Source organism: Monodon monoceros, unplaced genomic scaffold (genome assembly GCF_005190385.1).
Source record: "Monodon monoceros isolate NGI ecotype Baffin Bay Population unplaced genomic scaffold, NGI_Narwhal_1 Super_Scaffold_18, whole genome shotgun sequence".
Lineage (NCBI taxonomy): Eukaryota > Metazoa > Chordata > Mammalia > Artiodactyla > Monodontidae > Monodon > Monodon monoceros.
This window is the reverse complement of record NW_021703774.1, coordinates 147,988,452-148,011,645: the sequence shown is the minus strand read 5'-3', so window position 1 is coordinate 148,011,645 and position 23,194 is coordinate 147,988,452. Positions and strand designations below refer to the sequence as shown.

The 23,194-nt window shown below is 46.2% G+C and overlaps 1 protein-coding gene across 7 annotated transcripts in view; it reads left to right on the top strand.

Moving 5' to 3' along the window:
- CTPS1 (CTP synthase 1) overlaps positions 1-23,194 on the top strand; it is a 30,266-nt gene that overhangs the window by 4,743 nt on the left and 2,329 nt on the right. For 2 of the 7 annotated variants that reach the window (XM_029229880.1, XM_029229881.1), the window contains exons 3-18: positions 812-982; positions 3,731-3,831; positions 4,601-4,717; positions 7,437-7,520; positions 8,002-8,082; positions 11,439-11,590; positions 12,687-12,819; positions 15,334-15,422; positions 16,238-16,332; positions 17,015-17,077; positions 18,939-18,982; positions 20,236-20,332; positions 21,276-21,331; positions 21,435-21,531; positions 22,088-22,232; positions 22,812-22,903. In XM_029229880.1, the coding sequence (XP_029085713.1) occupies positions 812-982; positions 3,731-3,831; positions 4,601-4,717; positions 7,437-7,520; positions 8,002-8,082; positions 11,439-11,590; positions 12,687-12,819; positions 15,334-15,422; positions 16,238-16,332; positions 17,015-17,077; positions 18,939-18,982; positions 20,236-20,332; positions 21,276-21,331; positions 21,435-21,531; positions 22,088-22,232; positions 22,812-22,896 (1,610 nt within the window). In that variant the 3' untranslated portion in view covers positions 22,897-22,903. Of the gene's footprint in view, positions 1-811; positions 983-1,256; positions 1,272-3,730; positions 3,832-4,600; positions 4,718-7,436; positions 7,521-8,001; positions 8,083-11,438; positions 11,591-12,686; positions 12,820-15,333; positions 15,423-16,237; positions 16,333-17,014; positions 17,078-18,938; positions 18,983-20,235; positions 20,333-21,275; positions 21,332-21,413; positions 21,532-22,087; positions 22,904-23,194 lie in introns of those variants that run through there. The other 5 variants (XR_003794545.1, XR_003794544.1, XR_003794543.1 and 2 more) reach the window with 4 other exon arrangements.

Below are 23,194 nucleotides of genomic sequence, written 5' to 3'. Positions count from 1 at the left end.
GTGCCACCAGGGAAGTCCCTCAAGTTTTTAAATTGTTTTCATACTCCTACTTTCTAATGTGAAGTAAAAATCTATGAGTGTCATCAGAGCAAAAATCTTTATGTAATAAATAGTGTCAGGAAGGATGGAAAAAATTGGAGCAATATTTCAGCATTCCTGAGAGCAGAGGGTGAGGGAAAAACAAGACCATTTTTACTTTCCTATTTTGGGGCTTGTCTCCCATTGTGATGGTAGGAAGGCCCCGTTTGGGGCAGAATTTCTAGAATGACATTTCAAGGAATGATTGTTAAACAAAGGAGTAGGAGGAAACTTGAGCAATTTCACACCTTTGTTTTGGACTAAAGTGTGGCCCAGAAGCCGGTTTTTATAATCAACACAACTGTAACATATATACCTTGTTTAAGTTTTTGGATCAAATCCTACTTTTATCACATTCAAACCTTTCTCTGCTCAGGTAGGAGACTTGAGACAAAAGTTCTTTTTCTTTAGGTGGCGGATGCCATACCATGTAAAGTTCCCTGTGTCTTGCTTGGCTGTAGTTTCCTTCTGTTCATTCCATGCTGTTTCATGACAGAATCTTCTAATTCAGACTGAGTTTGGCGATAAACTGGAAGTATGGAGTTAACCTTTTGCAGAATGATTGGCGATTTTTCTTTCTTGTCATATTTACTTTTCTGGAAATAAATTTCCCTGCTTCCTGTCAAGTTAATGCAGACTTGGTTCTTTTCAAGTGTTTATATTTGGGAACTCAAGTTGTGCCATGGTATTTGTATCTTTCACCCACCCTAACCATTATCACTGTTCACTGCAGGTGAGGTTTTTGTGCTGGATGATGGTGGGGAAGTAGACCTTGACCTGGGTAACTATGAACGTTTCCTTGACATCCGCCTCACCAAGGACAATAATCTGACTACTGGAAAGATCTATCAGTACGTCATTAACAAGGAACGCAAAGGAGATTACTTGGGGAAAACCGTCCAAGGTAACACTGGATTTGCCTTCAAGGTTTAAAAGTCTTAGCCAGTTTAATTTCTTTTGTGTATAAAAATGTGCCTTTTATGCAATTTCATCATGAAAGTATCAAGGTATTGTTACTGAACTATGTCTTCAGTTGAAAATTCAGAGTTGCATGGCTGTTTAACTTGAGTAGGCTCCCGCCTCTCTGTGAATGGCACTGAAGCTGACAGTCCAGCTTCATGATTTGGGTAATGAGACAGGCGTTAATACCCGTGGATGAAGATGGCCTGGAGCCTCAAGTGTGTGTTATTGAGGTTTGTTGAGTCTGTTTGGAGCTCCGTGGTACCTGCGCATGTGACCAGGTGTACATTTTCTCCTCCTTAGTTATCCCACCAGCAACTGATAAGCCAGTTGCCTGTGAAACCCTTGACCCTCCTAAGGGCAGCGTGGCAGGTAAGGGCACAGTCACCATCACGTGGAGTGGCTGCACCATCGAAAGCAATGCTTCGTTCATGCAGTTCTCCTTTTTCAGCATTTATACATTTGCTTAGTATGAATTGTACCGATAAGAGTGGCATGACGCAGTTTCGTCTGTCTCTTGAGAAAGTCAGGTGACCCGACCTTCAGCTTTCCTCTGGCAGGAATGTTCATCCCTCTGAATGAGCCTTTTTTGGTTTTAGTTTCTGTTGTTTTTCCACAGTGATGAGTGTGAAGTGATGACAGCAGCTAGGGGAGGGCAGTCAGCCAGACGGTGTATGTCGTGCATCTGGGACGTTCTGTGTATAGACAGGGAGAAGGAAAAGGACTCCCATTGTGTCCATTGGCCTTTGGGCTGGTCATGGGTTAGAGGGAGTCTGAGAAGCAGGTCTCTGGGTCCTCCTGAGCTTTCACCAGCGCAGCGTCTGTCTGTCTGCTGGGTGGAGGTTTTGCACAGCGATCATTTGAGGCTAGCGCTGCTTTTCAAAAGTGGGTGTTGGAAGGCCACAGGTCTAGTATGATGGCATAAGTCCAGATTTGGGGGCTTGCTGAAGAGTGGCTCTCATCTGAGTTATGAGAATAAATCTGCGTTTGACTTTGGACTTTACTGGACTGAAGGCTGAGGGTCACGCTGACAGCTGTCTCTCCCCTGGGGCCACCCTGGCCGGATTCTGGGCTAGGGGGTCATGTGTGGGTCTTAGCTCTGCCACTTAACCAGCTTTGTGAACATGGGCAGATTACTTTCCCTCTTTGAGGTCTAATTTCCTTTTCCGTGAAATGGGCATAATAACAGTACCTACCTATCCGGGTTGCTGGGAGAATTAAAGGAGCTCAGTCAGTCGAGTATTTCTCTTGAGTTCCCAACACACAGAACGGGATCAATTAGGAGTTGCAGTGATCTTGATCATACAGTTTGCTGTTCTAGGCCTCTAGTGTATTAATTCATTTATTCACTCATCAGTGATTTCTTGAGTGCCCAGTGTGGTCAGACCCTTGCTGATACTGGGAGTGTGCATGATGAACAAGCCCAGTGAGGCCGTTGTCCTCATGGAGGTTACCTTCTGGGAGAGAAAAAACCAAACTGGTGAAGTGAGTTGTCTGATAGGAGCTGAGAAGGAACTAAATAGAGTGAGGAGAGAGAGAGAGAGAGAGAGAGTGGTGTGGAAGGCAGTCTGGACAGGTGGTCAGGGAAAGCCTCCAAGAGAGGGCGTTTGAGCTGGGAGGCCAGCCCTGGGAAGAGCAGAAGGGGTGCTCGGCGTGGACCCAGGGCCCCGGCTGCAAGGGGGCTGGTCAGGGACCAGGAGGGAGATTTCCTGCACTGAGACCAAGGGGCAGGTGGGAGAGGTGGGCTGCAGCCAGGTTCCACGGGGCCCCCTGAAGGGCCACGGCATAGAGGTTGCATTTTACTCAGAGCCGTGGGAGGCCATTCGGGAGTTTAAGCCTGGGAGTGGTGAACCCTGAGTTGCATTTTAAAAGACCACTTGGGCTGCTGTGTGTGGAACAGGTGATATCCTGTGCTTGAGGCACTGCCGGTTCTATGCATAGCAAGTTAAACAGCAACCTCTGCCCCTCAGGAGCCGGCCTTCTGAGCCCACGACTGTGGTTTAAAAAGCGCTGAGCCATGGCTGGGGTTGATGAGCACCGTCACGCAGGGGCTCTGCTCAGCATCTCACCAGTGCTCTATCGCTACATTTCCATGACTTCAGGAAGTAGAAGCTCTTACCTCCAGTTAACGGATAGGGAGATCGAACTTACGAATAGGTAATTTGCCCAAAGACCCACACCTGACGAGTGGTGGAACTGAGACTTGAATCCAGGCATTCTGGCCCCAGATGCTGTGCTCCCGACCACTCTGCTGCACTTCCCTGTCTCTGCAGTAGATTATCTACCCTTGGGTAAACTGGAAATGTAATGGAACAGGGTCCTGGTGCTCTCTTGTCCTTGAAAAAGGGTGTGATATGCTCCCTCCCCCCGCCCCCCCCCCCCGCCGCGCCCCCAGCCGTAAGCAGTAGGAGTGGCCAGAGTAGATTCTGCTTTGAGGCCACTGCTCTGGGGTGGCTCATGTCACCCCTTGAGTCCCTACTCTCCTGTGGGGCTTCTAGTCACAACCAGGAAATCTGGAAGGGAGGCCGGGGGTAGTGTGATTTGTTAAGGGCATTTGAGAGGGGTCTCGAAAATATTGTTACGACCCACTGCTACTCTGCAGTTTGTTGTCACAAAGGGTGTGTCTGCCTCAATTGATGTGGATGGGACGGGATGGGACGTGTAGGTCACGTATGTCCTTTCTCTTCCTCAGTCGTCCCACACATCACAGATGCAATCCAGGAGTGGGTAATGAGACAGGCGTTAATACCCGTGGATGAAGATGGCCTGGAGCCTCAAGTGTGTGTTATTGAGGTTTGTTGAGTCTGTTTGGAGCTCCGTGGTACCTGCGCATGTGACCAGGTGTACATTTTCTCCTCCTTAGTCACCCACCAGCAACTGATAAGCCAGTTGCCTGTGAAACCCTTGACCCTCCTAAGGGCAGCGTGGCAGGTAAGGGCACAGTCACCATCACGTGGAGTGGCTGCACCATCGAAAGCAATGCTTCGTTCACGCAGATCATAAGAGTGGCATGACGCATTCTCGTCTGTCTCTTGAGAAAGTCAGGTGACCCGACCTTCAGCTTTCCTCTGGCAGGAATGTTCATCCCTCTGAATGAGCCTGTTTTGGTTTTAGTTTCTGTACTCCTGCTTTGCTGATCCTAGCTGTTGGATCTCCGTGTTCCTGTGAAAACAGGAGACTCAAAAGTTCCAGCAGTTGGTTTATAACTGCTTTTTAATATAGAAGTTATTTATGGCTAAGTAGATAAGATTTTGATTTCTTGGCTTTGTGACTCTTCATACAAATAAAATTCCTAGTGCGTCTTTCACCTGACCGTTTTCTTGAAATGATGTGGAAAGATCCATGATAACCTTGGGGAATGTTGAACCTATCATAAAAAGTAATCTTTTAGCACAAAGAAAAACGTCCAGTGTCAGTATGTTAAATGACATTTTATAGGCCCAGGGAGTCTGCATTACACTGTTACTGATCATTGAATTGAGATGACAGTATGGTTGTTAGACACCTGAACCACAAAAGGAAGGTTTAGTGCTTAACCTCTAAATTAACTTTGTTCTTCTAGCTTGGTGGGACAGTAGGAGATATAGAAAGCATGCCCTTTATTGAGGCCTTCCGTCAATTCCAGTTCAAGGTCAAAAGAGAGAACTTCTGTAACATTCATGTCAGTCTAGTTCCTCAGGTAAGGCATTCAGAGCTTTACTTTGGGGGATGGAGAGGAGGGAGGTGAGGATGGTTTTCATTCCTTATCTGTTTCAAATATTTGAGGTGCAGGAAGCAGGGAATAAAACACTTCTTTGTGAATTTTAAATTATTATAATCATACTTTTTGAAAAGATCAAATGGAAAACATTTGGAAAATTAATCAGGGAAATTACAGTTAAAGACAGTGGGTTGCATGTGTCCATTTGTCTTTACTACGTGATGAAACTCCACTACAACTGGAGTAGAGGGAATTTCTTTTTAAGGCAAAAATTCACAAAGATAAAATACTCTGAATGGAGTCAGTAGTGACAAAAATTAGGAAGGCAGAAAGCAGATGGCCATGTAGAAATGGACTGAGCAGACCTGGGAGAGCTGGATTCTAAGCCTGCAGCGGAGAAAGCAGGGACGCAACCCTGCTTGCCCTGCAGAACCCCAAAGACTCAGGAATGGGCAGCACCGGGTACCTCTGGGGCTGGGGGTGGGACTCCTTATAACTGCCGTTTCAGAAGCACTTAGACCCTGGCATCCCCTTCCCTGTTATGCACAATTGGGCATCAGTCTCTCTCCCATCTTGGCAGAGAATGTAGGCTTTTTCTGGATGAGCAGGCACTAGGGACAGTGTGATTTCTGCTACTTGATTTGCAGAATCATCACAGCCAGGCAGGGACCGTCTACGTAGGAGATTGTAAGATTCTTCTTGGGGTATGCAACTAACCCAGGAGAAAACACACTGCCCTCAGAGGCTCCTCAGTGAAAACAGACCAGCCAGATTCCCGCAGTGAGGACCCTGGTGGACAAGGTCACCCACTCAGAGAACTTCCAGTTAGCTTTTAGAGTGAGCCGGCAGCCGGTGATCACCAGACATTTGGAGAAAGCATTTAGCGTGCAAGAGACCAGAACAACAGAAAAAACAGAGGAAATTGAGGCTCTGCAGGGAGTAGGAAAAGGAAACCTTAGAAAAAGAAAACAAAGCAACATATCATTAATATCCTCAGAATTAAGAGGAGATAAACTGCATCTGTTAAACAAGAGCTGGATACCTTAAGAAGAGAACATTCAGAGAATAGATAAGAATTCTTGGAAATTAAAAATTGGATAGCAGGAATGAAAAAGAAGTTTAAGGAAATACCCAGGAAGTAGAGAAGAAAGGTCAAGAGAGAGAAAATAGGAGAGAAAAGGCAAGAGAATTAGAGGCTGGTCTAGGAGTTCTGATCCAAATAATGGGATTTTCAAAAAAATAATAGAAATGGAGAGGGAAGTGTGATGTGAACCAGAGGTCAACAGACAGGCCAAATCAGCCCACCCACTGTTTTTGAAAATAAAACAGCTATGCCCATTTGTATTAAAACATTAATAAGAACCTACTGTATAGCACAGGGAACTCTACTCAATACTCTAATGACCTATATGGGAAAAGAATCTAAAAAAAAGTGGATATATATATATATATGTATAACTGTTTCACTTTGCTGTACAGCAGAAACTAACAACATTATAAATCAACTATACACCAATAAAAATTAATTTTAAAAAAATCAGAGTTGGGTAGTTGTGACAGAGACTGTGGCCCACAAAACCTAAAATATTTATTGTCTGGCCCTTTATAGAAAAAGTTTTCTGATTCCTGATCTAAATAATTGAAGGAAATTTCCAGATAGGAGTTTCTAGATTGGAAGGGCCCACTGAACGCTCAGCCTATTAAATGAAAAATGACCCCCACCAAGGCACATTGTTGTGAAATTTTGGAATAATGGGGCAGAAATTCTAAAAAAACTCTAAAGAAAAAAACCAAGAGTCATTATGGCATTAGACTTCAACAGCAATCCTGAAAGCTAAAAGATAGTGAAGCTGTTTCCTTAAAAATTCTTAGGGAAAATGACTTCTAACTTAGAATTCTGTACCCAACAAATGTATCTTTAAGTGTGAGAGGAGAATAAAGATAATTTAGTACATAGAAAACTCAGCATATCAACAAAACAAAACCAAAAAACCAACCAAGGAAAACAAATAATTGGGCCAGAAAGGAAAAGTTATGGCACGTGGTTTTCATGGTACACAGTATGTAAATACTCAAAAGTATGTAAACACTGAAGAGGGATCATGAAATAGGGGTTGCATACACAGGGCAGGTGCGTGTAATGGGGGCAGGGGAATGAAAAGAGTGGATTCCTTACCCAACAGGAAGTCAATAGAAAATGCCTCAAACTGAATGTCAAAGAAGTAGCAGTAAAGCATACTAGGAGGATCATCCAAGAGTGGGAAAGTGAAGGACCTACGGTATAGCACAGGGAACTACCTTCAATATCTTGTAATAACCTATAATGGAAAAGAATCTGAAAAAGATATATGTGTGTATATATATATATATATATATCACTTTGCTGTACACCTGAAACTAACATAACATTGTAAATCAGCTATACTTCAAATAAAAAAAAAAGTGAAAGAGTGGCTATCTCTAGGGTTTGGAAAGGGGAAAGGGTAGATAGGGCTGCTACTACTGCTTTTAGGACAAACCGTACAGAACTACTTGACTCTCAAATATATGCATGTGTAACTTTGACAAAAATAAAAACTAAACTAGGTAAATGGTCAAATTTTCTATTTCCCTATTATGAAAAGAGGTTCGGGGAAAAGTCACAGCTGAAAATTCCTTTTCATAGAGAAATTAACTTTTTTTTCCTTCTGTAAAATAGCCAAGTTCAACAGGGGAACAGAAGACTAAACCCACCCAGAACAGTGTTCGGGAACTCAGAGGGCTTGGGCTTTCCCCAGATCTGGTAAGATTTCCTGGTTACCTCGTTTCAGAGTGATCTTATCTGTCTAATTAAGATCACGCCTCCATGGCAGCCAAAACCTTTTCTTGGCCCCCATTTAGTTAGCCGAGCCGATGGTGGAGAAGTAGGGTTAGTGCTGAGTGAACTGGGTTGTGGTTTGCAAAGATTTTCTTACCTGGTGTGTGTGAGGTCCTGTCTTCTCCTCCCAGCCAATCATTCATTCTCCTGTCCCTCCTACCCAAGAACATCGGTTGAGGAAAACTCCAGTTGGCTCATTAATCTGTCTGTCCTGCCACTCTCTCATGTTTCTCCAACTTGGGATTTAGGAATTTCAGTTTTGAAAACAAGTAACATTTTTACAGTTTATGTGCATTGTGCTAGGAGTTAACATTTTCATCCAGCTTGACAATGTGGTGTCTACTTTAATTTCAGTCACGAGAAAAAACCCAATTTTGTAACCCCTTGTGTCCATCCAAATGTCTAGGTTGTGTGCAGGTGCTCAAATCCTCTCGACACGTCAGTGAAAGAGAAAATATCAATGTTCTGCCATGTTGAACCTGAACAAGTAAGTAGAAATCCCATCTTCACATAACTTATTTTTTGCTGCTAATTATCCTAATGTCTCTTAGCCAGTTTCATGAGCCTTGTCGGTATTTCATAATTTGAGACAGTAGACTGTTCTGTAGAAGAACTGACACCCACCGGCCCTGTGATTCTCCATCACCTTATTTTCTGTGGTTCCCTGAACATCTTTTACCTCTCCTGTCTGTCCCCGCTCCTCGTACTGTTTGCTCCAGCCATGCGGAATGGGTGTTCCCCTCTCCCTGTAGTAGGCCTGGCAATCTCCTATTCATTTTCATCCTTTGGAGCCCAGCTAGGACACAGTATTGTCTGAGTAGCTTTACCTTCCAAACCTCCTCAAACCTCAGGGTTAATCTTCTCTGAGTGACCTGTGTGTCTCACAGGTCCTGGTGGTAAGCCTGTCATACTGCCCCTTAGTGTGTAAGTGTTCCTGTGTGTCTGTGTGTTCGTCCGTGTTTGTCTCTCCTCATAGACTGAGCTTCTTGAGGGCAAGGATCACTTCATTCAACTTTATATTCCTGTTGCCTGCTGTCTAAGGTGTTGTAGGTCCTAAACATATAGTCTTTTTTGTTACTTGTGCTAATGGAGGTTACCTATGGTACAGGAAATTCAACATTTTGGAACCTGTGATATTTCTAAGTGTGGTGCGTGTAATGGAAATTCCAGTGGTGGTAAGTTGGGATTGTGGCTTTGATCAGGTTTGGCTGAAGGAGAGTAGAAGGGAAGTTGAGGTCAAGGAACGTATGATTAGGTTATGGACGGTTTGTTCTACTGCTAGGTTATTTGAGGATCAGGAGACTAAGCGGGGAGCCCACCTGGCCTAGAGAGGAGTGGATGAGGGAGCAGGGTTAAAATAAGAGAAATCCGGGCTTCCCTGGTGGCGCAGTGGTTGAGAGTCCGCCTGCCGATGCAGGGGACACGGGTTCGTGCCCCGGTCCGGGAAGATCCCACATGCCGCGGAGCGGCTAGGCCTGTGAGCCATGGCCGCTGGGCCTGCGCGTCCGGAGCCTGTGCTCTGCAATGGGAGAGGCCACAACAGTGAGAGGCCGGCGTACCGCAAAAAAAAAAAAAAAAAAAAAGATCTAAAATAAGAGAAATCCATTCACAAGGCTTCTAGGAGTATGGGAGAGAATATAAAACAATTAAAGTCATTGCCCTGGCATTAAAGTGAATAGAGCAAGAGGAAAGCCTTTGACTATTAGAAGCAGCTGTCCTCTCCATCTCCACGATGGCTCAAGCTTCAGGGTGTGAGGGTAGCCTGACACCTGAGATCAGTGTTCCTGGACACGATGCCTGAGCCAGGAGCCCATCAAAGGGATTCTGCTTCGTACTAAGTACATGGAACATCAGAATACTCTCATTGTTATGAACAGCCTTTTTTCATGCACTTCAGTTATTTTAGATATTTCTGTCCCAGCAAGTGAAGGTAATTCAATTCTATAATAGAATAGGTTATCATTAAAATTAGTTACTATTAAAAAATGTGACAGTTGTTTCTATATTTAAATTGGAACTTCACATCTTTTGCCTATTTTTAATTGGGTTGCTTATCCCATTGAGTGATAGGAGTTCTTTATATATTCTCAGTGCAAGTCTTTTATCAGATATATGATTTGCACACTTTTTTCTCCCAGCTTGTGGTTTGTCTTTTCATTTTCTTTTGTTTTTTTTGTCTTTTCTTTTTTTAATTGAAGTATAGTTGATTTATAATGTGCTAATTTCAGGTGTATGTCTTTTCATTTTCTTAATGGTGTCTTTGGGAGCATAAAAGCTTTTACATTTTGATGAACTCCCAATTTATTCATTTTTTTCTTTATAGGTTGTGCTTATGGTATCATATCTAAGAACTCTACTTAACCAAGGTCATGAAGATTTTCTTCTGAAGTTTGATAATTTTAGGGCTTAACACATAGGTCTAGGATTCATTATGAGTTAATTTTTATGGATAGTAACTTTTCAGTAAAATTTGCAGTTCATCTTTTTGCATGTATAGATATCTAGCTCTTCCAGCTCCATGTGTTGAAAGAACTTTCAATAATATTCTACAATTTTCTTTTTAAAGGTGTTTTTTAGGCTTATATATCTTTGTGAATTGTGTTTTAAATTTATTTATAGGTATTCATAATTTTTGTTACTATGTGAATGGTGTATTTTTAAAAATTATATTTCCTGATTAAATAAGACCCATGTATAGGAAACCCTGCTGACTTCTGCCCATTGATCTCAAGCTTAGCAACCTTACTAAAATTGTTAGTTCTGATTAAAAAAATTTTTTTTTTACTTTTAATTTTTTTGGCTGTGTTGGGTCTTCGTTGCTGCGCAAGCTTTCTCCAGTTGTGTCGAGCGGGCTTCTCACTGCGGTGGCTTCTCTTGTTGCGGAGCATGGGCTCTAGGCCCGCGGGCTTCAATAGTTGTGGCTCACGGGCTCTAGAGCGCAGGCTCAGTAGTTGTAGCGCACGGGCTTAGTTGCTCTGCGGCATGTGGGATCTTCCTGGACCAGGGCTTAAACCCGTGTCCCCTCCATTGGCAGGCAGATTCTTAACCACTGTGCCACCAGGGAAGCCCCGTTAGTTCTGATTTTTTGCCTGTAAATTCCCGTGGTTTTTATGGGTGAGCAGTTATATTATATGCAATTAGTGGCAATTTTTTCTTATTTTCCAATTCATGTACATTTTTTCTTATCTAATTGTAATAGCTAATATCTCTAGTACACTGTTGAATAGAAGTAGTGATTAGTGACCAGTTTTGCCTTGTTTCAGACTTTAAATATTAAGCATTAATATTAAATATCAAACCAAATGATGTTTGCTGTGGGGTTTTTATATTTTCACATTTTCTCTAACACTCCTAATTTACCAGGAATTGTTATTATGAATTGGTTTTGAATTTTTATTAAATCTGCTTCCACTGAGGTGATTCCCCCCCCACTTTAATCTATTCATGTAGTGAATTCCACTGTTAAATGTAAGTGGTGTGGGGTGCAGCATGGGCTTTTGAATTTTTAGAAGCTCTCCCAGGTGATGCCAATGACAGCCAATTTTGAGAACCATTGTTCTTGGGACAGTTCCTACTTGGACATGATTTTTTTTTTTTAACTAATTTGTGGTTTGGTTTATGAACTTTTTTTTTTTTTTAAGGATTTTTGCATCCATGTTCATAGGAGATTAGCCACTATGTATTCTATTCTTCTTGAGTTATATTTTTTAGAAAGTTGTTGTTTTCTTTGTTTTCAAATTTAAGACAGTTATTTTTCCAAGGTCCTAAGAGCTGGTAGGAGTCCGTCAGCCCAGTTAGTTTTTGTTTGTTTTAATTAACTAACCTTTGCTCATTTTTAAACAGGTGATCTGTGTCCACGATGTCTCGTCCATCTACCGAGTCCCCTTGTTGTTAGAAGAGCAGGGGGTTGTAGATTATTTTCTCCGGAGACTTGACCTTCCTATTGAGAGGCAGCCACGGAAAATGCTGATGAAGTGGAAAGAGATGGCTGACAGGTTTGCTTCATAATAAGGAGCTGGGAGTTCGAGCCTTATTTCTTTTATTTTTGTAGGAGCTCAGGGAATTCAGCTCTTTCTTACTTGTGCTATCAACTCACACTAGAAAAGGCCTTCATGGTAAGGGGTGTAAAGAAAGGATCTTAGCCCTCATGTAGCTGCATCATGGATGAGGAAGTCCCAGTAGAGCTGGCCCGGGTCCCGGGTCTCAGGGAGTTCAGATCACACAGCTATCACCCTTGTGTCCCACGCAAACAGGCCTCCTTGCGGTGGGTTGGCACTGGTATCCGAGGCCCACATGGATGGCTGGATGTGGCTGGAGCACTCCTGGCTGCTCCCAAATATCTGAGCTGTGTTTGGGAACATGCTGCTCACCCCATACTACAAAAGGATCGACAAGGGTGTCTGGTCTTTTCTTACTGCTGCTGTCAAAGCTCATCAGATTGAGAGCTGTCCCCACTCTGCTTGCCTCCTCGCTCTGTGATGCTTGCACAGCACCTCACAGATCTTCACACAGCGCCTCGGAGCACTGGGCGTGTGGTGTTGTAGCTGCCGAGTCAGCTGGATGGCACTAACAAGCATTTGTAGAGGGAGCACGCGTGCTGTTGTTCAGCGATACTTATTTTCATTTTGACATTTTCCCTTTCAGTCTGTGTCCATTTGCTTGTATATCATTATGCAGCCACAGTTTTATTTTTGTGTTACTAATTATACTTTATAATGAAAAATTTTAATGAGTATGGACTCTTGTGTGGATGCCCCATAATTTGACTGTTCCCTTCATCACATTAACTCCTGTGAATTGTCTGTGTTTGTTAATTTTTTAACTTAAAAAAAAAAAAGAAAACCAAATTTGGAACAGATTTTGAAGCTATCTCTTTGTAACAGGTTCCAAAATCCTACTTTCTTTACAAAGCCTGCCACGTTGATCTGAAAATTGCTTCCTCTTTACTGTTCAGTACATAGAACACAGACAGTAGTTGCTCCTATCATATTTTTCCCAGACATGTTTTTCTGCTCTTTAAAAGGTGATTTTGACCTCACGGGGGTATGTACCTTCTGAGTGATTTGGTGTCTCTTGACCTTTGTGTGATAGATATGATCGCCTGCTGGAGACCTGCTCTATTGCCCTCGTGGGCAAATACACCAAGTTCTCAGACTCGTACGCCTCCGTCATTAAAGCTCTGGAGCATTCTGCACTGGCCATAAACCACAAATTGGAAATCAAGGTGAGGAGGTGTCGCACAGGTACAGGGAGGCCGTCTCTACTCTCATAGGTGCTGCGTGCACACCTGCTTTATATTATTGGAGCTTAGCATTTCTTTTTTAGGAGTCAAAAGGATTTGTGGTTGGCTCCTGGCTGGGAGAGAACAGCCGAGCATTTTCAGGAAATAAGAGAAGATGTAGTCAGAGTAGAACCCAAGAGAGTGAATCCTTGGATCTGAATGTCAGGTGACCCTGGGAATGGGGAGTCCTGGTGGCTAAGCATGCTGCACAATTGCTGGCACCTGTGCCAGTGTCCACCCCATGGAGCTGGGAGGTTTCTCAGGAATGTCCAGTCACCCAGCCGAGGCCGGGAACACGGGCAGCGCCTGGTGAACGGTAGTCACTGAGAAGAAGCTGAGTTGCTGGCATGTCAGGCTGGAGGCAGTGGAGTGTCGAGGTTCAGGGCAGGGGTTCCAGAGCCAGGCGGCCAGGCCTCCGAGGCTGTGTGATGCTGGGCAAGCTGCTTAGCCCTCTTTGGGCCTCAGTTTTCCCATCTTTAAAAAGGGTTGTCACAGGGCTCTTATGATAAGAATTGAATGAGTTCATATAAAGTGCTTAGAACTATACCTGGCAGGGAGGAAGTACCATATGTGTCAGCTCTTCCACTTGTCCCTTTATATCTTTTTCCCAGCAAGGCAGCTCCCTGATGGAGCTTATTAGGAAGAGATGGAAATTAGAAGTGAAGCTGGAGCTCAGTGCTGAGGGGTATTGACTGGGGGGGAGGGGGCAGAGCTGATGGCCCCGAGCAGCTGCCCTCGCTGTTGGCATTGGGGTTGGCCTCCTACTTTCCAGGGCTTCTCGGCATGAAAATGTAGCTTGCTTTATGCTGGTGAACAGGTGCCGAGAGGATGAGCTGTTATATGTGTTTTAAGAATCGTGGGATCTCATTACCCTGCCCTGACTTATTTTTTTGCTAGTTCTTTCGATCATTCATTTATTTTATCTCCTTGGAGGTAGCCTGTGCCGATCATGTGTTAGATGGTGGCGGCTGAGAGGGGAATCCGAGTCAGTGAGGTCTCTCAGGTGTGAAGGGAGCAGGCAGAAGAGGGGGCGAACCTGCCCTGGAAGACGTGTGAGGAGGGGCCCGTGGGCAGGTTGGGAAGATGGATAAGGCAGCAGGGAAGGGCATTCCCGACAGCAGGGAGCGCATATCCAAGGACTTGGAGGTGTGGAATGGTTGGGAACTCAGTGGATGGAAAAGTGTGAATTGGAGGGTGTCTGGAGACAGGCTGGCGAGGGCCTGGTCATGAATCCCCTCAACTGGGCCACTCCTGGATTTTGCCCTGGGGTTCAGGGAAGTCACCGCGGGGTATTAGTAAGGAGCAGGAAAAAAACGAACAACCTAATAAAAAAGTGGGCAAAAGATTTGAACAGACACTTCATAGAAGATGCACACGATATACACGAAAAGATGCTCAACGCCTTTAGTTGTCAGGGAGATAAATGCAGATTGAGTCTCAGTGAGATACCAACACCCACCCACCTGAGTGGCTGAGCGTGTCAGTGAGGGTGTGGGAGTGTAAACTGGTGCAGCTGCTTGAGGAAACAGTCTGGCGGTTTCATATGAAGGTAAACACACGCCTACTGTGTGTGACCCAGAAATCCCACTCCCAGATATTTACTCGAGAGAAATGAAAACATGTCCACCAAAAGAATCTATTTTTATACAAATGGACCAGTTAGTCATAACAGCCAAAATCTGGGGACAGCCCAGAAGTCCAGGACAAGTCGGTGGATAAACATGTCGTGTGGTGTATTCCTACAGTAGAAAAGTATCCAGCAGTAGAAAGGAATAAACTCCGTGGTGATACACAACAACACGGGTGAATCTCAGAGACATTGCACGGAGCTGAAGGCGGCAGACACAGAAGGCTGCACGCTGCATGGTTCCATTTGTCTGAAGTTCTAGAGGAGCTACAGCCTGCGGTGATGAAAGCAGAGCCAAGATTGTCTGAGGCAGGAAGCAGGGAGGACGGTGTTTGCAGGGGGCAGAGGGAACTGGTGGTGGTGGGGGTGACAGGAACTTTCTGGATCTTGATCGAAATGGTGGTCGTACCTTTGTGTGCGTGTGGGACAAAACTCATGAAGTGCACACTTAAAATGCTTGTGTTTCATTGTGTGTAAATTATACTTAAACACAGTTGAGAAAAGTGAGAAGTGACCTAGGGGGAAGATGGACTGGGGGAGACATCTTGAACAGAGAGGACTTCAGGGTCTGCGCTAGCGGACTGAGTGTAGAGCGGATGGACAGCCAGAGTTGGGAATTAAATGATTCGGGAAGGAAACTTATATTTTAAAATATAAGAAAGATCTTAAAGTTTATTTAAAAAAGATTAGTAAGTGTAAATACATTAAGGTTGTTTTTAAACTTTAGTTTAAAACTGGGAAAGATGGAGCGTTGGTAATACTGTTTAGAAATGGTGAGCGCTCAGGAGTCACGAGGCTGCTGCTTTTCTCTCCGCTCTGGCCGCTCCCAGTACATAGATTCCACGGACTTGGAGCCGAGCACCTTGCAGGAGGAGCCCGTGCGCTACCACGAGGCCTGGCAGAAGCTGTGCAGTGCTCAGTAAGCAGAACTCGCTACCTTTGCTTTCCAGGGGTTTGGGGTTTTTCTTAATGAACCAAGTGCTGTGCTTTCTTGTGCTGGTGGTAGGTAATCGGCTTGTTTCAATGTCTTTTAATTGCTGAAAGGACTACGTACATACTGGATGACTGAAGCCTCACAAAAATATGGCTTATCAGTTTCATTAAATGTGAAGAAAACGAGTTCTGATTTTATTGATAATGTTTACTGAATGCATCTGTGGATAAGGCTTATTATTTAAAGGTGTTTCACCCAGAACATTTGCTGAGTACCTGTCAGTCGAGTCTCATAAATAGTTCGTTTTGGGCAGCTCCTGTCTACAATAGTAAAAAATCAAGCCTGAATGTCTAGTTCACTAGAACAGCTGAATCTTACGGAGCCATACAGCCATGGTCAGTGTGGCATGCCGAACTGACCAGCAGAGGCCCCCTTCCTACTCAGGGGAGCACTTCAAGCCAAGAGGTAAAAAAAAATTGCAAACTTAAGGAAAGAATCCCTACCTGGGACAGATACTGTGCAGAGGTGGTATTACAATTATATACAACATCTTTTTTTTTTTTTCTTAACTGGTTATAAGCATTTTCTGATGTTAGTAAGAAAGTGGATGGTTTTGTGTGCATTTTCTAAGTCCATAGTGTTTCTGCACAGCTCATTGGCAGTGTTGAAATCACAGTCCTAGCCCCAGCAGCCAAGTGTGTGGAGTGACTTCATGGCACCAGTGTCTTGGAAGTGACTCCTTGGAGGGTTATTGCGAGCTGGACTGGAAAGGGGTGCTTGTGGTATGCTCTCTTGCACAGTGGGGTGCTGGTTCCAGGAGGATTTGGTGTCCGAGGGACTGAAGGAAAAATCCAAGCGATCTCCTGGGCTCGGAAACAGAAGAAGCCTTTTTTGGGTAAGGAGTAGGAAAGACAAGAAAAGGTGCCCCGTGGGAGCCTGTAAATAAAACGGAGATCATCGAAACCAAACATAGATGCCATCTTTCCAGATAGCAAACTCAAGTATAGGCCTTTTTGGTTCTGTTTTTTGAGAAATTCCAACTGGTCTTTAAAAGGAAAAATTTAAGCTTGAGCTCCACGTGGCTGTCATGGAATTTTGAGAGAATGAAATAGCAATTAGGAAATCTTGTCCATTTACTGAACCCAGCTGTTTGGCAGGACATGTGAGACTGCGTTTTATATGCTTATTTGGAACACCAGCTGTCTAATTGGGCAGAATGATTTTGGATGCTTCCTGGTGCTGTAAATTTTAGTCATTTCCAACACGACCAATCGTAACTGGGAACTTAATGAGAGAGGGTAAGAAGACTTGAATTTTAAAGTACTGAAGAGAATATTATTTATTTCTAAAATCGCATGACTTCTGAAACCTGGAATCATCATATACTCTTAGACCCCGTTTTTGAAATCTGGTACAGATAAAACATAGCAGGGGGTTGCATGTTTATAGCAGGGAATTACGAGAGTTTGTAATTGGAATTCTGGGAACAGTCAGGACACCAGGTCCACGTAGGCGGGTTGCAAATGTGGGAACTGACTTTTCAATGGAGTTTCATGTGTTTTTCCTCCACCTGCAAGGCGTGTGCTTAGGGATGCAGTTGGCAGTGGTTGAATTTTCAAGAAATGTGCTGGGGTGGCAAGGTAAGTAAGTGTCTACTTAAAAATTTGTTAAATTCTCACTTCAGTGTTTCTGGCAGCTGTCGGGTGAGGGGGAGCCATGGAGGCCAGGCCTGGTTTCTCAGTACCTCGCAGATGCAGCTAGGGGAGCTGCTGAATTTACCGAGGGAAAGCGCTGTCCTCCAAGGGAACCGCCGACCACCGGAGGAGGGGACACAGCTGAGCAAGTCGCCTGGCTCCGCCCCTGCAGCTGCTGCTCTGGCGATGCCCGCACTCCTGTCGTCACGGCCACCGTCCCTGAGCTGGTGTCCGGCAAGGAAACTAACTCTGGCTGGTGTGAGGCTGTGTGGTTATTATGAACTTGGGTGCTGGAGCTGGTCAGACCTGGGCTCAGATTTTGACTTTTATCACTCAGGATGGGTGATTTTAGGCAAGTTACTTACTTAGTCTTTCTGGACCTCTGTTTCTTCTGTAAGATGGGGGTCATAGTGGTACCTACCTCACATGGTTGTAGGAGTTGAATGAAATAATGCCTATAAATAGCCCCAGCACAGTGCCTGGCACTTGGGGAATACTCACTAATCTTGGCCCATGCTTCACGGACTGCATTACTGCGTCCAGACTGAGAACCCAGTGGTTTCCTGTTTCTCAGCACTCTGTGGGGTTGAGTGGACTGGCTGTGTGCTTTTCTGCCCCACGTGGTGTGTCTGAGCTTGTCCTTTCCAGCGGGGACAGGGGTTCGGTCTCATCGTTCACTAATTCAGCTGAGCTTCCTCACAGCGTGGCGACTGCCTGGCTCCCGAAATGACAGGCTTGCTCTGCCAGCTTTGACTGAGCCTGCTCGCGTCCCACGGCCGAGCCCAGCCAGTGGGGCAGCGGGCCATACACGGCGTGAGCCCTGGGATGCAGTGGCCCCATCGGGGCCGCCAAGGGAAGGGCCTGCTACAGGACCCTTATGAGCTCTAAGAAAACTCAGCGGAGCAACCCGAGGAATAGAAAGACCGCCCAACTTTACCAGTATGATTCCCTGTGCCCAGCTGACCGTTAGGGCTGGGTTCACGTCACGTTTTTCACAGTAACCCTAAGGGAACGGTGGCTCAGTTCTGTAGGCATCATGCTCCCTGGTGCTGGCTTCTGAGCTCCTGGCAGGCACGGTCCTACCACCCGCCGCCCTAGAGGTGGCCCTTGGGCACCCTGGACCCCTTCACAGCCATGATCTCCTGCTGCTGCACCCACTGGGGTCCCCAGGTGGGTGAGTGACCTGGTGATGAGCTGACTCGCGTCTGAGGCCTGGCCCTCGTGTAGGCCCCAGAGGGGAACGATGTCCCGCGTGTCGCACAGAAAGAGCAAGCAGACGCGCAGTGCCAGGGACTTGGTTCTTTCCCTTTCAGTCTTCAGTGGTTTCCCTTATGGTTAGTCGGTAAATTCAGTAAAGGATAGAAAGGTTAATTTTTGATTTAGCTCTTGAGTGGGGCAGTTGGGTAGTGCTGAGGATGAAAGAAATGAAGAAACGGTATTTGCCCATTGAGGAGAGAGACAGTCTGAGACGAGAAGTGAAAAAACTGAGACAACGATATAAGCCGTCAAAGGGATGCACTGTCTAAATAAGGATTTGGAGGTTGTGCCGTCGGTTTTGACTTTCCGATTTCCCCACTTTGTGCAGCTTGACTTCTCAGAGAGCTGCAGGTTTAATGGGAAAAAATTCACCTGTGTTTGTGTGTTGAGTATCTTATATCTTAAAAATGTCATCCCTGGTTTTGGTTCTAATCACTGAATAACTTTAAACTGAGGAGGGAAATTGTGATTTAGAGCTTAGGAATGAAACTTTGAAAAAAATCAGTTTTATTGTAACTATTTTTATAACAAAGGTATTTTGGTTTCTCAGATGCCAATTCTACGGAGTTTGACCCTAACACCAATCATCCCGTGGTGAGTCCAGTGTCTGGAGCGTCTGGAAGGTGGTGAAGGGCCGTTGATGAAAGTGATTCAGGGTTGGAGGTGGGAAATGAGACCACTGGGTTCATTCCAAAGAACCCTGAGGTCCCGCGCTTTCAGACGTCCCAGATAGGGAGAACTTTCATTTTTCATCGTGTAGTCTCTCACTACTCTTCCCAGTCTGCCACAGAAAGTTTTTAAGACAGGTGCCACTGCAGCCTGATTAAAGTAATTCTCCACCCCTGCCCTCCTACCTCCCAGGAGCACTTTAGAACGATACTGTCATGAAACACTTAGGCAGGCACTTATTATGTACCAGGCACTGTGCTCACTGCTTTGTATACATTAATTCACTTAATCCCCAACAACCCTCCAAGATGGGTGTTTTTTTAAAGAACTGCTGGAATTTAGTACTGATTGTTTGACGCAGGCCCGAGCCCTAGGAGGCTGGAGCCCTAGGAGGCTGGCATTCCTCGTGTTATATTTCCCATCAGAGGAATGTGGCTCAGTTGGGGACAGACAATGCCTTTATTCATCTTTGAATCCCCAGCGCAGGCGTGACAGGCCTGTTCTTGATACTGAGGATGTTGTGATAAACAAGGTGGACAAGACTCTTGACCTCAGGGCACTTGAACAGCATTAGTATGTATTTATTGAGCCGAAATTGAACTTTGCTAATACTCAGACCTCAGGAAGAAAAGAGCAGAGGTTTTGAAGCGTGGGACCCTGGGGAGGTAGGGGAGCACAGAGAAGGTCTCCCAGGTCAGAAGGTGCTCGGGGGAGCGGGCAGTGGGCTGGGCTGTCACAGCTGGGGGGCCTCGGCCTCCGCGTCCCACAGATGTTCACCAAACTCTCCTGGTTCACAGCCAACCCCAGATGAGCATCCCTTTCCTCTGAGCAGCTGTCAGTCTAGTGGAGGAAACGTGTGCGCACATGGCTGGTTTGGTATCCACGCTGCTGTGTTAGTCTTTATTAGAACAGGCACTTAGGATCCAAAGTGTCGGGGCAGGAACGGCCGGGGAGGGGGCAGCTGTGTCTGGTCCTGCGGCTCAGGAGGACGGGCTGAGGATTAAACACTTACCCAACAAAGGTTTAAGAATGATCACTGGGAGGCCTTTTCCTCTGCAAGTGTCACTTCTGAGGAAAGGCTGGGCCCCCTCACGGGCTCACTTGGCTCAGTGCAGGCGGTCTGTCTCCTAACTGAAGCAGGGTTTGGTAGCACATGTTTGTTTTTGGAACGTCTCCAGGTCATAGACATGCCAGAGCACAACCCTGGCCAGATGGGCGGAACCATGAGGCTGGGCAAGAGGAGAACCCTGTTCCAGACCACGAACTCTGTCATGAGTAAGAGCTGCCTCCCACGGGCCCAGCCTGTGGCTGGCACGTCCAGGACACACGTCTTGGTGCTGTGGCCAGGCTGGCGTTTTTGGTTTTTGTTCTTACTCTTGAAGTTCTTTTTTCCTCTCCTGGTGACACTCCTTAGGACGCACTGTAATAGCCAGAGAAAGCACTGTGGCTCTTAGAGAGGCCACAGGCAGTACAGCCGGGGACCTGGGGGACTTCGGGTGTGGACCCCTCAGCAGAATGAGGCGGTTAGGTGAAGTCCACGGCAGCCTTAACTCTCCTGTCCTGTCAGATGAAACTGCTGATCTCGGTGACTTTTGTCCCACAAAAATGGCAGTCTCATCCGGTTCAACCCAAATAGATTTTATTCTACAAGTACTAATATATGCCAAAGACGCAGGGGAAATTTGAGGAGGAAAATACTTAAAAGAACTCGATTGGATTTTCTTTTCTTCCCACTGGGAAAACTGTCGTTGTTGGCAGGGCACCCGTGCATCTATCTGGGGTTTGGAGGCACCGTAGTTTGCATCACTTGAGCAGGCGGTCGTCCAGTCCTCCGGCTCTAACGTCCTGTGGTTTGGGGGTCTCACCTGGCTCAGGGAAGACACCCGCTGGCACGGGCCGCGCTGGGTCCCCAGGCACAGCAGGTGCCGTGCGGCTTTGGGTGCCGCCAGAGCGCTTTGTGCCTCTGTAGTCACGTGTGAGAGGTGGTGGTGAAAGTCTGTTTCTGTTAGTTTTCCTTGGTTGCAAAGAGTCAAGGCCCAAGAATTAGTCTGAACGGTGCTGCTAGAGCAGGCGGTGGGGTCGGTAGGAGAGTCATAGAAATAACCTTCAAAGGGCCTGGCCGGGTAGGATGAGAAGCAACCCGGGAAGCAAGATGTGGTTGTGAATAGCCTCCTTTGTGAAATCGGAAGCCTTTACGCCAGCCTGCTTCTTTTGCCAGGGAAACTCTACGGAGACGCAGATTACCTGGAAGAGAGGCACCGCCACAGATTTGAGGTGAGGATTTGAGCTCTGTGACCTTCCACATTTTCTCCTTTCTGTTACGCCGGAAACGCAGTCAGCTGAGAGCCCGGCAAAGTTGTTCTTCATGCCTCGACAGGTGAATCCAGTCTTGAAAAAGTGTTTGGAGGAGCAAGGCTTGAAGTTTGTTGGCCAAGATGTTGAAGGAGAGAGAATGGAAATCGTGGAGTTGGAAGGTGATTCGCTTGGGCCGTTGTGTTTAGTGGGGAACTTAGTCAGGCTTTCTTGGCATGTGGGGAGAACACAGCAGTATAAGTTGTTGTCCTTGACCTAACCACATCAGGCAGCGGCGCTGTCTGGGGGTCTTGGTGAGCGAGGTTCTGGGGCCCCGGGAGGCTCACCCTTGCGCTGCGGCCTTGCCATTTGACCTCTGGCTTCAGGTCCTCGTTCTCCAGAATGAGAGCTTGGACTTGGTTCTCAAGCCTAATCTCGCGTGACCTGCAGGACTCAATCCCGCGCAAGTCAGGGAGCTGGGGGTGGGGGGCGTGGCGAGGGGAAGGGTGGCAGGAACCTGGAGAGGAGGCGCCTTTGGCCACAGGGTGACAGCGTGCAGGTGGGAGAGCATCGGTTCTCCCGTGCTTTGGGGTTGCCTCTACCCAGGCTCCCAATAAGTTGTTTTCAAATTGTTTTAGGGTCTGCAGAAACGTGGAGCATTTAACCAGATTTTTTCCCCATCTTTCACATGTTATGCAGACACACAGTGAAGCTGGTTCTTTCGCATTTCTGTTTCAGATCATCCCTTTTTCGTTGGAGTTCAGTATCACCCTGAGTTCCTGTCCAGACCTATCAAGCCTTCCCCACCGTACTTTGGCCTCCTCCTGGCCTCCGTGGGGAGGCTCCCACATTACCTCCAGAAAGGCTGCAGGCTCTCGCCCAGGTGGGGTTACGCTCCCTTAGTCCCTCGAGTGGTCACTGATGCCTTCCAGCGGGCCATCATCACACCATCAGTGATGAGCAAAACCACAGGAATGGGGAGCCTTGCTGGGGCACTTCTCGTGCTGACACGCAAGCTTCCTCTCCTTCTCTGGGGTTTTCTCAGGCTGCTTCTGTGCCACCCCTGGCCTTCCCCAGCCACCCGGCATGGTGGCCAGGTCTCCCCCTCTGCAGCATCTGGCGCCACGATCACATCCGGGACCCTGTGGTCAGTGGGGAACTGTGTTTCTTCATCGGGGTGTCGGCCACAGCCTGGGTGGATTTCATGCCCTACTGCTACCTTTATCTGGAACCAGTCGGTTACCCTGTCTTGGTGGTTAGGGCATCATGACTGAAGTATAAAGCGAATGTGTATCTTTAACAAGAAGAAGAAAATGCCTCTGCAGCTTTCTGCTCAATATATAATGTCTCTGATTTCTGCTGTGTGCAGACAAGCATCCCTGTGGTAGTGGTGGCTATAGAATGAGGGAAGTGAAGCGAGTGTTTGGTGGGAGCTGATGGATAAACCATCTGAATTCTACAGGGACACCTACAGTGACAGAAGTGGGAGCAGCTCCCCTGACTCTGAAATCACTGAACTGAAGTTTCCATCAATAAATCATGACTGATGGTAACGTAAGTGATATTTTTAAGCTTTAGTTTTATTTTGTTTTCAATGGTGATAACAATAGAATTGTAAGGATATCATGAAAGTTTAGTGTTGAAAAGTTTCATCTGCCAGAGGATGTAAGTGGTCAGGTCAGCGTGGGCATCAAATGGGTGAGACCCCCCCCCCCCCACCGCCCCGTCCCAGTTACAGTACATCTACCCACCCTGCTTTGGGGACTCCAGCAGGGGGACACCAGGCACGGGGCAATTGTCTCCTTGCCGATTGCTACATTCAGGTGCCAATCTGACCAGATTTGG